Source organism: Epinephelus fuscoguttatus, linkage group LG17, assembly GCF_011397635.1.
Source record: "Epinephelus fuscoguttatus linkage group LG17, E.fuscoguttatus.final_Chr_v1".
NCBI lineage: Eukaryota > Metazoa > Chordata > Actinopteri > Perciformes > Serranidae > Epinephelus > Epinephelus fuscoguttatus.
Genome location: NC_064768.1, coordinates 14546632 through 14562214, shown reverse-complemented (window position 1 = coordinate 14562214; position 15583 = coordinate 14546632). Strand labels below are relative to the sequence as shown.

Below are 15583 nucleotides of genomic sequence, written 5' to 3'. Positions count from 1 at the left end.
CAGGCCGTTGATGGAGACCCAGGAACCCATCCCAAACAGACACGCCAACAGGTGAGTGAGAAGGGACATGGTGGGGGTGTCTTTGTAGAAGTAGACAAAGAAGGTCTGTTGATTTAAAGAAGTGGAACAGGTTCTAGTTAGTTTAATCCCAAACACGTTTATCACATGAACTCTGACCTTTAAGTCATTTTAATTCAAATCTCAAACTGTTATCACAAAGTCACAAGTACGTGGTGAGCACTTGGTGTCACCCATTCCTGATGATTGGTAAAAATCACGTCCTTCCAAAATAACTCTTAAAATTAGAACTTATCAACACATTAATTTGGTTTCTGGATTAAACCATATTTTTACAGGATATATATGTATGAAATAAATATGATTTATAAAGATATTTTCAATTGCATTTATATTTTTAGAACTTTAAACTTGTCCTGTGCCAGAAAATAGCCTTATCCCAGACAAGAATTCACAACTTCAAACAATTAAATGTGTTAAAAGCCTTAAAAATTGGAAACTAACAATTTGTACTCATAACGTCGGTGTAAAAATGTACTGCTATTAATCATCTTTGTTTTAAAATATATTTTTAATATAAAATGTTTAAAGATGTGTCCCAGATTTTTGTCAGCTCTTTTTTACAAAGACATTTATTCGAGCTTAAAAGTGGTTAGCTATAGGATTTAGGACTCCTGTCTCACTTCTGGTTTCCAAGGCGTGAATGCTGCTCAAGTAGTGGTAAGCTTTTATTTTTTGATAAATTCATTAAATAATATTGTTATGTGGTGTGTCTCAATCGTAACAGGTCAATACTGTAGCCTGTCTAAATCAAAACTAAAGAGTTGTGGTTTGAAAATGAGTATTTTGAAACTGTGAAATTAACAAATATATATATTTTTTTGTCAATCTATGAAGCGTCAACTCCGTCACATCTTACCACTGACTTCCATTATGTTTATATTAATATATATCTTTTCAAGACAAAATGAAATTACTGGAAAGGTTTATATGTTCTCAGCCTAATTCTCAAGAATGAATAATATACAAATGATCATTTTGTGGGTAAAATATTCCCTTAAGTATAACTAGCAATACTACAGTGTAGAAATACTCCATTACAAGTGAAGTTTTGCATTCAAAATTCTACTTAAGTAAAAGTTTAAAAGTATCAGCATCGAAGTAAAAGTACCAAAGGTTAAAGGACTCACTATGAAGCCCATTTCAGAATAATGGATATTATTATATTGGATTGTAATTATTAGTGTATTAGTGTTCATCACCTTAATGTTGCAGCTTGTAAAAATGGGGCAAGTTTTTATTACACTGCTGGGTAGTTTGTGAATATCACCCATACAAATTAATGAAGTTTTATTTTACCAATGATAATATACGATAATATTTGTTGATTAATTTGCAAAGTAACTTGTCACTAAGGTTGTCAAATAAATGGAGTGGATTAAAAATAACAATATTTGCCGCTGAGATGTTGTGGAGATGTATAAAGTAGCGTAATATAGAAATAATAAAGTTATTTCTTTTTTTAAAGGTACTTTTTTTTTTACACTCATTTTTTGCCAGTATCTTAAAATCTCTGCAAATCAAACCAAACCAGTCTGGATGGAAAGAAGCATTCCTGATTTATGCCGATGTCATAGGGACAAAATGTTGGTACGGAAAGTTAATGATTAGCTTAAGAGTTAAAACGTGGTTTTGGGTTTAGGTTAGGGTTAATATTTGGTTAAAGTCAGGACAAGAGTCTGGGTATGGTTTAGTTAAAGTAATGCAGTGTCCTCCTACGTCAAAAAACAAATGTATGTCTGTGTGTTTGGCCGTTTCCTTTACTATTAATGGGAGAAAGCCAAATTTCAGGTTTATCTGCATCATTGCAGCAAATAATTTTAAGTGAGTAAAATAAATCATCAAAAGGTTTACTACACAGAATGTCAATGGTAAACTCAACATCACAGATTAATGTGCTACAATGACGAAGCATCTTTCTGCCAACACTTGTTAAAGGTGCAGTACGTGACTTATTCCTGCATTTGGGTAGTGTTTATTGTTTCCTTGTCTTTTCCTGATCTGCCTGCTGTGAAATGAAGCTCATTTTATTTTGTGCAGATTCTCAGTCAGTCAGGTAAGCTGCAACATGCTATAAATGTTGCACGCACAGTGCCAGATTTCACCCAAGTTATTTTTTTATTTTAGTCAAGGTTCTGGTTAAACCAGCTTAAAACAGCAAGCATACAGCAAAGGAAACATGACCACCTACTGCACTGGTTCCTATTACATAATCTAGGAAAACACCCAACATTGCATTGTTTATTAGGAAAAGAATCTGCATGTGGTCTTTGATCAGAGAAAGAATTCAAAGTGTTAGAAGAGAGAGTTCTCTAAGCAGTGTGTTAGCAAAAAAAGAATTATCTGTTAGGTCTGCATGCACACTCCTGATTTATAGTTTGTTATATTTAGCTTTTAAACATTATAATATTAGAGAATCATCAAACTGTTTAAAGCATGCACATATTTTAATAACAGCTCTGTACATAAAACATGAAAAATTAAGCTAAGATTGAACCATTTAACTATTCAAATCAATTGATCCCAGTGTGGACCCCTGCTGATACTCACATGCTGTTTGGTGTTGGAGAGTTTGGAGTTTTCTGCAGAGAGAAAGAAGCCAAAGTCCTTTGCAGTAAACTCTGTGTGCACCAAGGGATTAAACCCTCCTTAGGGGGAGTGAGTGTGAGAGCATGTAGCCAACCATAACACATGTTTGGTTAACTGATCATTGTCTCAACATGAAGTACCTTCACTGTCTGGACTTTTAGGAGCATCACAAAAACATCACATGTTGTCATTTGCAGACGCATCATGCAGTTTCTTTTCCTAGAGGCGATTTTTGAATGAGTGAGACGCATTCAAGAATCTACAGAATTTGTTAATTCTTCTTAAGGGGATCATGAGAGCAGAGGTGAAAATCAGTGTTTACATGGTTTACTTACACAACTACACATTTCACAAGTTATTTTACTATTTTGGAAAACCGGAATTAAAGCCAATAATCTGGTAATTGAAATGATCATGTGAGGCACTTTTCAAACACTTAAAGGAATAGTTCAACATTGATTCACTTAAAGGGATACTTTGCCTATTTTCCACCAGCTTTATATCATGATAATGTGGGTAGTATGTTTAAAATTACCTGTGGTAAACTTTGCTGTATCTTACCTACTCATCTCTGAGCTCAAATCATCCGGCAGATTTTCACTAGCTCTAGGGCTGTTGTCTTTGGATGTATAAAGAGAATTGGATACAACGTTGGAGGCCCATAGAGCCCATAGAGCAGGCGCACTGGAGACTTCCACTGGTTGAGCCAGCTACCTCCGGTTCAGCGTTCCACTAACTTGAATGGGGACAAAATTATTCAATTGTGAGGCTCTTCTAGACTTTCCAAATGTTATTTGACCAAATGGATCAAATTCTGATAGTGAAATGAGTCATATCACAGGGATTGTCATGCTCAAAAAATGTATTCACTGTTTTATTGACACCTCTTTCACAATATAAGTCTATGGGAAAAAATATTTTTGGTCCCCATGACATTAGGCTCGTTCGAGATGAACTGCGCCTCGCCTGAAAAGTAGACGAGAGCAGGCGGCCGCAGCGGGGGGCGGTGACAAAAAGCTGCGGTGAAGTCGGACAGTTTCCCGACAGTTTCCAGCAGCCTTCAGTCTGGCAGGAAGTCACAGACACACTAACACCTGTCTGGAATGATGTCAATTCATTAAAAAAGTGATCAGACCCATATATCAGTTTGTTGTCACCATCAGTCACACAACATGTTTTCTGTTCACAGAATAACCCTTCAGGTCAGACAAATACAATCTTAATCTCTAAAATTCAACAAAAATTAATAGTTTATCTAAAACGTCATATTGTTGAGTCGACATCTTAATCAATCAGCTGTTAGATCAGGTGAGAGCCAGGCGGTGCAGTTGGTGGAGAGCAACTGCAGCGGCTGGCTCTAAAAACTGCGGCCGCCTCGCTCTCGCGGCTTTAACGCCGTCCACTTTTGTAATACGTCAGAGCAAGTCGGGATGAAGTTGGACTCAAAACTAACCGGCATGCATTGTGCGCCGATCACCGGTGATCGAATCTGCACAGGCCTGGCTCATCTCGAACGAACCTATTATGTGACGGACTTGGGCATTGTAGTTCCTTGGGCGTTGTTTGGTCACTACGAAAATTGGCTTCAAAACCTGATGCACTTCTTGGTGGCCTGGCTGCACGAACTACAGATTGCGCACCCCTTCTAATTCAGATGAATTCTGTCTCCGCATCGTCCATTTCTCACCTAAAATGATTTCATAAACATATTTTAGCTTCCCGTTTAACTGTATTACGACATTGTTTGTTACGGTGCAGCTGGCGGCCGTATTATTTCCTTTGTCAAATCCAGGCCACCAGGAAGTGTGTTGGGCTTTGAAGCCATTTTTCATAGTAGCCAAACACAACTGTGTGGTGCTGGTCACATGATGCCATGGGGTTCAATGATGCAGAAGTGGCGCTGATCATCTGGATAATTTTACACGTGACAGTTGAATGTTTTTGGCTTCATGCTACTGAGCAACTTTCATAGAATTGAACGGGGTCTCGCCTCCAATGCTGTATCCAGGTCTCTTTATACATCCATAGTCAAAATGGATAAGCTCGCATTTCACCAGCCACCAGCAGAAGCGTTTATTGGTTCGATGCTGCGCAGTGCATTCTATTAGTTGTCAGTTTACTTCCTTTTAAGAAAAAATGAATGCCACAGCCCTTTTTCCCTTGTTTCTCAGGTCATGTAACACCAATTCCAAATGTATTGGCGTCTTTCCACTGCATAGCCAGCCCACTTTTATGAAAAGACCATCTTTCCTGCTGTGAAATGCTTCTTAATTGCCGTGAGTCAAATAGGAAGATTGATACCACTACCAAAAATGTCTGTTAAAATAAGACTACAGCCAGTCAGCATAAGGTAAAGATTGGAAACAGTGGTAACAATCTGGCTAATCAAGCAGCCAGAAAAGGTCTAGCACATAACCCTCGTGAAACTTTTGTTTTCCTGAGAATTCATCAAATGAGATGTATTAGTGAGCTTTAGGGCTGTTTCATAGTCGACACAAAGGCACACAGACGCAAATGCATTGCGATGCATGAAGATGCATTGGCCACCATGATGCGTGCTTGCGTCTCAAAATGTGTTGTCCATTTTTTTGATACGCGATGCAGTGATGCGTGTAATACCATGGGTTGCCAGCGGGGGTGATCATGCACTTTTTGTTATCCACAGAAGAATCAGGTATGAAATATGGCGGGCGAGGGGGAAAAACTTTGCGAACTTGTACGGGCACACCTCCATTTATATGACAGTTCATGTGCCCTGCACTAGCTACAGCAGTACTAGCTAGCTGGAATGTCCCAGTGACTCTGCTACCCCCTATTGCGAGCGAGCGATGTATTGCATTTCAAGTGTCGCCCGCAACGCTTGCGTTCAATGTGTTGACTATGAAAGGAAGTACATTGCTCGTGTTGCTTGCTCACATTGCGTGCATCCATTATGAAACGGCCCTTAGAGGTGCTGCTAGTTGGATTTTCTTTGCCTTTGGAGAGAGCCAGGCTAACTGTTTCCCTGTGCTTCCAGTCTTTATGCTAAGCTAAATTAACAAGCTGCTAGCTGTAGCTTTATATTTAGCATACAGACATGAGAGTGGTATCGTCGATCTACTCATCAAACTCCTGGCAAGAGGATGAAGTGGATTTCAAAAAATGTTCCTTAAATGTCACATTTTGGTATGTAACCACTAATCTATATGACCTATATAGACATATTGATTCCCCAAATTAACAAATGGACACCAGTTCAACATTCTTCAGCTTGTCTGTAGTGTTCAGTAGAGATCATTTTTCATTTGATGTCAAGTGAGTTTGGAAAGCTCACCTACACAGAATTAATGTTCTGTTTTCACTATCACTGAATTCAACTCATCACAACTAAGTATATGTTGATAAGTGACAAATGAAGCAGCAATATATGTATATATCCTACATACTGTTCCCTACATCACGAAAGTCAAGCAATGAAGCAAGTCAGACATCACATTAAATAAAGAAAAATGCAATATATAATGAATCCATTTTTACCTCCGCCAAGGAGGTTATGTTTTCGCCGACATTGGTCTGTTTGTCTGCAAAATAACTCTGAATGGATTTTGTTGAAACAGGAAAGGTTGATAATGGGACAAGGAACAGATGATAAAATTTTGGTGGTGATTGGTTGAAGTGAAGTGGATAAAATAATAAAATGGCGGGAAATCTGAGCTGCTTGGCGGAGGTCTGCTCTGTCCAAGTGCTTTTCTAGTTTTTTCTGTGTTAATTGATGAAGTTATCTATTGTTGAAATTCAGGGTTCATACTGCACTGCACTTGAATACCTTACCCGATCCTGTAACCTCTACACATTATACAGAGCACAGCCAAAATATCTCCAATGCTGCTATTCTAAGATAGAAAAAAATATAATTATTAAAAAAAGAGAAAATTTTCAACAAATCTTTATTGTTTACATGTCATTTCATAACCTTCATAATGCACTTTACATTATTTGAATATCGTGAGAAAAAAAAAATAATAAAAAAAGTAAAAGCACTGTTGATCAGTTCAAACATGTTTCAAATCAGCACCAAAGCACTGATAAATTCATAAAAGCAGAATGGCCACCATAAAGTTAAGGCAACATTAACTTGTAAACTTCTGTAGAGTTTAATGAAGTTATCAAATCTGATTTACTGTAGCAGCATGTTTAATAAAGCAACCTTACAAGATTTCGTTGTTTTTGTTTCAAAGACTGAGACACAATCCCTTGTTTACCAAAACTATTTACTTCTTATTTACTACTCATCAAGGCCAGCTACTGTTCCCTTATGGTAACATTACTGTGTATCTGGAATGAGTCAAAATTTAAAGTGATGAGTACATGACATAAAATGTTTGTTTAAAACATTAGGAGAAATACAATCAACTCTAAAGGAAACTGAAATTTGTGAAAACGTGTTTTATAAAATGGCACCAATAAACAATTCTGGCATGAAATCAAGGAATGTCACTGAATCTATGAACTATATGTTAAAGTTTTCAAAATGCTGACCTCAGCATAACAGAATTATATATCGAACTCTGTAAAGCAGGTTGGCTGGGGAGTGCTATTTCACATATGTAAGTATCACAAACAGGTGCTCTTTGGATCCAAGGACATTTGTGACCAAAAAAGGAGGGAGAGGTTAGACTTGGAATTTGTTTTGTCAATAAGTCACAGCCCTGATGAAGAGTGAGTGGAAACGCATAGGTGCTAAGCTCATACATTAAAGGCTTTTTGATGTTTGCAGAGCAGTATGTCTAGGTATTTATTTTTGTTATGACTTATTGACAAAGCAAATTACAAGTCAAACCTCTCCCACATTTTTGGTTATATATCTGACTCTATTGAAACTGTGATTATAATCATACTGTATACTTGCATTGAATAAAAGGAAAGAGGTAGACAGACACTGAAGAAAATCACAGCAATTAAACAACTAATGAAATAAAAACACACCTGTATAGATGGCAATGCAGTTTGCAGCTAACAATATGAATATTTCTCATGAATTTGATTCAGTTGCCACGAAGTGAATGAATGAGTTAACGATTATGTCCCTGAGTAAATAACTTTTCACATGATCTGCTGTTGTGGGGGAAAAAAATCAGCTGCTGTATTTTTCTACAGTAAACAACTACAAAGATTCAAAATACCACACAAAGCACTTGTGGTATTACTGCATCATAGGCATTTCACATCCCCTTGGCCAAATACGCAGCAGCACAGTGCTCCCATTATCTGGGAATGGTTTTATTTTCACAGGCTCAGAGGCCTCAGAATCAGCAGAGGATGCCTCATTGGTGGCATGATCCCCGAGACAGATGTGGTGCTTCACGCAGGAGCCCCAGAAACTGGGTTAAAACAGTCATTTGGTGATGAATTAACAGGAAGTGTGTCTTTAAAAAACATAAAAGCATTGCATATCTCAGTCCTGCAAACTGCAGTTATCTTCACATTCTTTAGCCCAGGCAAACACGTGATAGACGTTGACCAGAGGGAACATGGTGAGGGCTCCGATGAGGGAGCCCGCCTGGATAGAGATGCCACACCACAGTAGTGCGGCGTGACCCGCCTCGTGAAGCAATGTCCCAATCACCACCTTCAGATAGGAGAAGAGTCCAGTGAAAATAATCCAGGAGATGACCTGTAGTGGGCACAAGCACACAGCTGAAGTCAGTGAAGGACATGAGAACAGGAGAAAAAAGAGGCTTTAGCCTCTGTCAGTTAGGGATCTGGTGAGAGAAATCTGTAAAGCAGACTTAAATATCACTAAACCCTGATGAGCGCAAGAAAATGTGTAACAGGGTTGCCTGTTAGAATATTATATGTAACAAGGGTTGCTATAATTAGCTTAAGCTTCAACCTACACCTCTTTTGTCACTATTTTTTGTTGTAATTTAATGCCTTATTGTTAAATATTCTTTATTGTGTGCATTCCTTTTGGAAAATTGTCAATAAAGGCCAAAATGAATTGTTACTGCTACTTATCTACAGTGGTCCTGAGAGCTTGACGCACTGCAATGTAAACTGTTTCCAGGGGACACTGAAAAGTGATGAACACACCTTGAACACACATGTCCCACTAAACAAAAAAACAACAAAAAAACCCTGAGCATTTTAGCTCATTTTCTAACACCACTTACAGACAGCCAGCAACAATAACTTAATAAGTCATCATGTCCCAGTCGTGCGCATCACTTTTGAGTGTCCATTAGAAACAGTTTTCATTGTCGTGGGTGCCTGTATTTGGCAAGTAGGTTTGCACACAGGTGTCTTGGTGTAGCAAAGGAGGACAGAGCAAAACAAGATTCAGACTGAAGTCTGATTTCAAGAATCCCAATTTTACATGTTGCAGGGCTGCTCTGAGGAAAGTCCAACATGGACTGAAACATTTGCACTTTTTGCACTCTGTGTATATTTACATATTTTTTCACTGTCTGTTCAGCCCTGCAACATGTAATAGAGATTTCTGAAATCCAGTCTTCAGTCTGAATCTTTTTTTGCTCTTCGTATGAGTTGTCCTTTGCTACACTGTGACATTTCTTTAACTTCTGCACCCGAAAAGAAGACAAACACAGGACAGTTTATTAAGGTGCAGCTCATCCCATGCATACCATCTTGGTGTTTTGTTGCCTCATGATAAAAACACAGTGCAAAAGATGAGAGACATAATATAAAATATAAAAAATTAAAACAGTTTTATGTATTTTCATGTGTTTTCTTAAATTGCAGTGTTGCCAACTAAGCTTAACCACTTACCAGCGAGAAGAGCACAGGCGAGGTGAGGAGGAAGACGATGAGAAATGTCTCATGACATAATAACAATCTTTGGCAGATAAATGTTTATTTTGGACACCAAAGTTTTCAGGATGTTGAAAACTTTTGTCATACAGACTAAAATGTGTCACACGAGCCCAATCAGTCTTCTTTGAGCATTGGCAGTTTAAAAACAAAATCGGGGAGTGCAGCAAAATGCCGCCTGCCTACTTTTGTTTACACAGAATGCGCCTTTTCGGGGCAATGGGGGGCGTGAGCAAGTAACAAAACATGTAGCTCAGTGTGTGACATAAACAGTGATGTGGGAGGGAAGCCGCTGCTGGTCAGTCCTTCGGCGATTCTCTCATAAGTTGGCCCGTCCTTCACCGTTCCAGTCATTTGACAGTTAATGGCTCCTTCGTTTGCGAGGGCAAGGAGGGCGCGCAATTCCTTGTCTCCCCAGTTACTTATCTTTACAGATCTGTCAGGTTTGCGTTTCCCTCTTGCTACGAGCTGCTCATTCCTGCTATCAGCTCTTTCCTGTTTATCCACCACCAGTGGGTCGCACGTGCGGCATCATCAACAGCTCCTCCCACATGTCATCAACAGCCCCTCCTGTGGCGGAAGGGCACCTCGTTCTTTTTAAACCAAAAAGGTTCCGTCAATATGTTTACCCCTACGCGGCGGAAAATGGGGTACCTCGGATCAACTCGCCAATCCAGCTCTGTGTTTCTATGTCTAAATGCTCACAGCTTTCCGGCAGAACGGCCCCACATTCGCCGAAAATCTGGCAGTGTAAAAGGTGCTATAGATTAGGAGACAGCATCAAATGTCTAGTCAGATTCATAATTTTGTTCACTTACTCTCAGATAGTTCTTCTTATATTGCCACTTTTAGACATTTTTTAAGCAAAGTTCTCACATGTCTGCTTGTGTTTTGAAACATTCAACTTTAAACTCAAAATAAATAAATAAATAAATAATTCTCAAAGTACTGAAAAGGGGTTGTTTTGGTATTAGGCTGAAAAACTCAGTTATTGTGTTGATACATTTTAAACGAAAACTGAGCTCCAGGAATATTTATCACCACTCACCACTAAAGCCATGCCAGCAGAGTTTCCCAGGAGTGGAGGACAGGGGCTGAGCGCTGCTAACGCCATGAGATATGCAGCAAATACTCCCCCAGCTACAGACAAGAAGCCCAGACCAGTGGAGGACCTGGAAGACAAAAAGTGCTCCATCAAACTCAGATTTTATGAGAAAAAAAAAAGGTTTACTGCTTTTAAATGTAAAAATGACTGTCTTACAAATATTTAAAAAGTAATCTATGTGTTCAACCCTTCTTATATTTTCTCACCTCATGACAACAAACATGGCGAGGAAGCAGGCCAGAGGGTTTGCGATGTTGCCAAGGACCACAGAGAGGTGAAAGGTCATGGTGCCATAGGGCAAACAGGAGAAACTCTGTACAGACGGCAGCACCCCGTTGGTGAGGGCATTGGAGATGGCGAGCAGCAACAGCAGGTAGATGTTTCGCTTTGTCCAAAATGTCTGTGGCTGTTCCACCACCTGCACCTGATCCTCAGACACTGGTGTCCCTCCGTTTCGTAGCGGATGTGTTTCCTCTCCATTTTTTACCGCTGTGGCATTGTCAAACTCCTCTGGCAATGCATCTTCCTGTGACTGCGTTTGTCTTCTCATTAAAATCAGGAAACTCAGAGCTGAGATTGACAGCATGACACACAAGAACCAGAAGAAGTTCTGCGCAGGAAAGTTCTCTTTTATATACTCTGGCTGCACTGTGCCATTCACACTTTTACACTCCAGCTTGCCAACGCCTTGTCCTAAAGCCACAATACAAGGGAACAAGGCGCTGAGGCCCTGGCCGATAAAGAAAGTACGGATGTACTGAGGGGGGTAACTAAACATAAAAGGCAGGAAGGTGACGTTGGATGTACAGCAAACAAAAGACAACACGAAGGTGAAGAGCAGGAACGGCAGTGACCTTTCTCCTCCGGCTATTGTGACGGTGTTTGACCAGAAGATAGCCAGAAGACCAGAGGCTACCACTGCCAGCACCTGGATACAGTGGATAATGAGGCGTTCGTTTAAACGTCCTGGAGCACAGTGGTGTGTGATGGTCACCGCTATTGGACCAATGTTCCCAAACGCTATCAGCACTGAGAGATAGGCTGGTAGATTCCACCCTGAAGGAGGGAAAGACAGTTAGGTTGATAAGGAATGGATAAAAAATAACTTAATCTGAACTCCAGCATTTTTATTTTCAGGCTTCTGCATTATTCTGTTGATATGAAAATGCATGACTTGTCCCATTTTATACACGTATTTCATAGATTGACAGGATAATTGTCTTTAGAAATTGGGTCATTCCATACAAACTCACTTAGGGCTTCCCAGTTTATTAAGTAGTTTCTTGGAAAGAAAAAAAAAAAAAAAATCATGTGCAAACTTCTGATAAATTCATGGAACTTTGCAAAATCCTTTCGCTTTACTCCAAACACTCTTTAGTCATGAATTTGTGTAGTTTGGTCCTCAGAGCTAATTTCATCATTTTTGCAACTGTGTTCTAAACTTTACCAAAGAATCATTGTTCTTTTCCAAAAATTAATATCTCCACTAGTTTCCACTAGTTGTATCACATCTAGAAGTCATTTGGTCCTGCATGTAAACGTAATTGCCACATGTCTTGCTAAATATAACTTTGGAGTTGAACTTTGCACTGTTTAAGATATTTTGACTGTTTATTTTCCCAAGAATGATTAAGTTTCATTATGGATTTTTGTGGGTTAATGGGTTTATATGGTTTTTAATGGGTTATGGGTTAGTGTTAATATTCATTACAGATATATTAAAAGATTCAAAGATGTTATATTGATCCATCATATTTTTTTTCTCATCTTATTTTGCACACTTTTCACTGGCTGCTCTATCTAGTAGTTATATTTCATAGTCAGGTATTTTAACCTAGAGGTTTTCTATTATCTGTGAAACCTATTTAGCCTGTTTTTCGCTTGATCCGGAAATTTGCAAGTTACAGCTTGTAATGACTTGGTCCGTTGCACACTAGATGTCATCTTGTAAACAAACTCATCTGTCAAGTCAGAACATTCACTGCTCAGCTTCAATAGTTCATTCCTCTTCCTCTGGTCCCAACTCTGCCAAACCTAAAAGATCATCTTTTCCATTTAGTGTCGGCTGTCTTGTGACAGGCGGTCTCTTTTTCCAAAGGAGCAGGGCTCCATGATCTCGTTATCACATCACATATGACGGAGCATCAGTGATCACAATAGAAAAAGGTCCTGGACTTGACTGTGTCATCCCTGACCATGTCATATAAACTTGTGTTTTTTACTGCTGTATTTGAATTCTTATCAAATAAACTAAACTAAAAACAACTAAATGATGAAATAAATTATGATTGCACGCTTTTCAACACTTTTGGGTATGTTGCAATCCATTTTGCAACAGTCCACCCAAACCTGTTTCAGGTGGGGTTAGCTCAGACTTGCTTTGTTTTCTAGTACTACTAGTTCATGCTGTCAGACACCAGTTCAGAAAAATCTGACACTGAGAAATATGTATGTTGAGTGAAAGACATAAGATTAATATTTTCTCCTGACACATGGAATATGATAACCAGTACGCAACAAACCAAGCCATTATAAGCTGTAACTTGCAAATATCCGTATGAAAAATTTGCTATTTTAATTTTTTTAGGAAATGATAAAGAAGTAATAACATATTGGATTTTTTTAATATATCAGCAATGGATATTAACACTTTAACATTAAAACGTTTCAAGGAAATTAAAATAATCCTTCTTTGGAATATATAGTCAAAATATATATTTAAAAAAAGGATTTTCAACTCTAAACTATACAAGATATGTGACACTTATATTTTAGGCAGTTAAAAATAACTTCTAGATGTGATAGTACTATATTAACACAGAATCAAAATTTGGTTGCAAGACAGTGAGTACTAGAGGGGATATTACGGTTTTGGAAGTAAGAAATTCATAGGTTGGGTAAGACATTTTCATTTAATCACTATAAAACCTTCATCAACAAATATGTAAGATACATGAAATTATGTTTCAAATTATTCTTAAGGTTTCTTGGATGTTCTGTACAAATTTCAACCCAATACGGTAAAAATTAAGCAACCTGTGAGGTTTCGAACACAATCACAAAAATGATAAATTCAGCTATGAGAGCCAAACATCAAATATTCATAACTTAAAAAAAAAAAAGAAAAACATCTGAAGTAGAGCTATGGGATTTTGCAATGTCTGATGAAGCTAATACAAGTTTTCAATTTAAAAAAAAAATCTTTGATATGAACTGGAAGGCTCTTGATAAGCTGGTAAAAAATGACCCCAATACTCACCAATTCACTATTTTTCATATCTAAATAAAAGTAATTAGGAATGCTTCAGGACTGACAACTGGTGCTTTCAGAAAAACTTACAAACTTGAACTTCTCTTGCTGGTGAAATAACTTATTTTGAACAGCCCATCCAGCATTTTTATATTCAGGCTTATACCTCTCTTGTTTCATTATTGATACTTAAGAATTACAGCAATATAAGACAGTATTAGCAACAAAATGAATTTGAAATATCAGAGTACTCATTATGCCACAGAATCACTCCTGTCAGTGTTACAAAATATATTATTGGATTATTATGACACATCGATTACTATTTAACTAGTGGAGGTGCATTTACTATTAACTGTATGTACTGTTGGGTAGTTTAACATACACATAAATCATAATTTTAAATCGATCACATGCTTTTAATGTAAAACTGAATGAATTCAGTAACAATTACTGATGTCGGATAGGCCTATATGTAAAAGTTTAATGTTTTATTCTCAAACGTAATGAGGTATTAAGTGTAATAAAATTTAAATTCTCATATAAGTACAGGTACGTTCAAGATTGTAGATTACTAACGTTTGTTATTCCACCACGAGTAAAAGCAACAAAAATGTGTAGAAATATGTATATTACTATTTTATTAACTGATGCTGTTATACCCGTAACTGCGATGAATTCTATAAATTTACATTTATTATTTCGTATTTCTGAATTGCGAAACCATCACATTAGTCTTGTCACAGCTGTGGTATTAAATGGAACATATAACCTTAGCTTGGGTCGTTGGGTTCAAGCTAGCATCGCCAGGTTTAGGCTAAAGCCCCACTAAAGTCACCAAATATTGAATATTAAAGCAAATGGATGCAAATGATAAGATTGCTTTAACAGAAGCTTGACTCTAATAGACCAAAGGCCAGATAAGGTGAGCATATGTTATCTCTAAGCAGAAGTTGGACCACTGACCTTCGGGCAGCACATTGACAACCACCGGGAGCTCGACCCACAGACTGTTGACGGAAATCCAGGAGCCCATGGCGAACAGTGCCACCAGCCCGTGGGTCACCGCCGCACTGCGCCACCAGCTACCGGACATGGTACCGCTTACTCCGGCCAAGTGGACAAAGAAAATGTTGGTGGACCGTCCGGCTTTGTTTGGGTTAAACAACAGTGTGTTCTCTAACACGCCGTAACCTGGAGTCGTGGACGCTTACGCAAAGTTCCCGCCCCTTCAGATGCCTTCGTGTACCCCTCGTAAATTGCCATGTCACGGTTATATCAAGCTACTCTCGTGGGCTAAGGCGTTGTTCATATTTTCCGACAAGACCTGAAAGCACCACTGTCAAAGAAAAGCCTCATGGACTTGCAGGTTGGAGGAAGTGGGTGCGTTTGTTTTACTGCCCTCTGACAACGGAGGCGGGCGGCGTCACAGAGACACAGCTAGGTTTGCTTCATGTTTATACTGTGTCATAGTAAATATATCAGTTATACAGAATTATAAATATGTCTATAGCTTACATACAACTGTAAAAATACTAATAACCATAACAGGAAATCAAATGGCTGCTGCTCATTATAAGGCTTAGGGACACCATAATGTTCTGTAGGTATTTTGGGTGGGTTTGGTTCCTCTATGGAAAATTAATTAAGGCACTGCCTTTTAGCACAGTGACCCCAGTTGGCCCTTTTTTCATTACTGCTTCCTTGTATTGTTGAGTCCCTCCCAGTCACTGCATTTAAAAGAACGAACT

The 15583-nt window shown here is 38.4% G+C and overlaps 2 protein-coding genes across 2 annotated transcripts in view; both read right to left on the bottom strand.

Annotated features, from left to right (window-relative positions):
* Window positions 1-2692, bottom strand: part of si:ch73-196l6.5 (riboflavin transporter 2) — a 9226-nt gene extending 6534 nt beyond the window's left edge. Inside the window, exons 1-2 of the mRNA XM_049602311.1 lie at window positions 2629-2692; window positions 1-105 (exon numbers count right to left, since the gene is read on the bottom strand). The exon at window positions 1-105 is cut by the window's left edge and continues 944 nt beyond it. Coding sequence (XP_049458268.1) covers window positions 1-69 — 69 coding nt within the window. The 5' untranslated portion in view covers window positions 70-105; window positions 2629-2692. The remainder of the gene's footprint in view (window positions 106-2628) is intronic.
* A 3884-nt stretch (window positions 2693-6576) lies between these two features.
* On the bottom strand, window positions 6577-15068 carry slc52a2 (solute carrier family 52 member 2). The gene is made up of 4 exons (XM_049602857.1): window positions 14799-15068; window positions 10789-11638; window positions 10526-10649; window positions 6577-8320 (listed from the first exon to the last, which is right to left on the bottom strand). The coding sequence occupies exons 1-4, from the start codon at window positions 14926-14928 to the stop codon at window positions 8102-8104; spliced, it is 1323 nt and encodes a 440-aa protein (XP_049458814.1). The 5' UTR covers window positions 14929-15068; the 3' UTR covers window positions 6577-8101.
* Window positions 15069-15583: the final 515 nt, after the last annotated feature.

Excerpts from the sequence above, each read along its gene's own strand:
- slc52a2 (XM_049602857.1), bottom strand. The coding sequence starts at position 14,928 with ATGTCCGGTAGCTGGTGGCGCAGTGCGGCGGTGACCCACGGGCTGGTG. Across the intron at positions 11,639-14,798 it reads TGTCAATGTGCTGCCCGAAG|GGTGGAATCTACCAGCCTAT; the intron begins GTCAGTGGTCCA and ends TCCCTCCTTCAG. Across the intron at positions 8,321-10,525 it reads CTGCTGGCATGGCTTTAGTG|GTCATCTCCTGGATTATTTT; the intron begins GTGAGTGGTGAT and ends TGCCCACTACAG.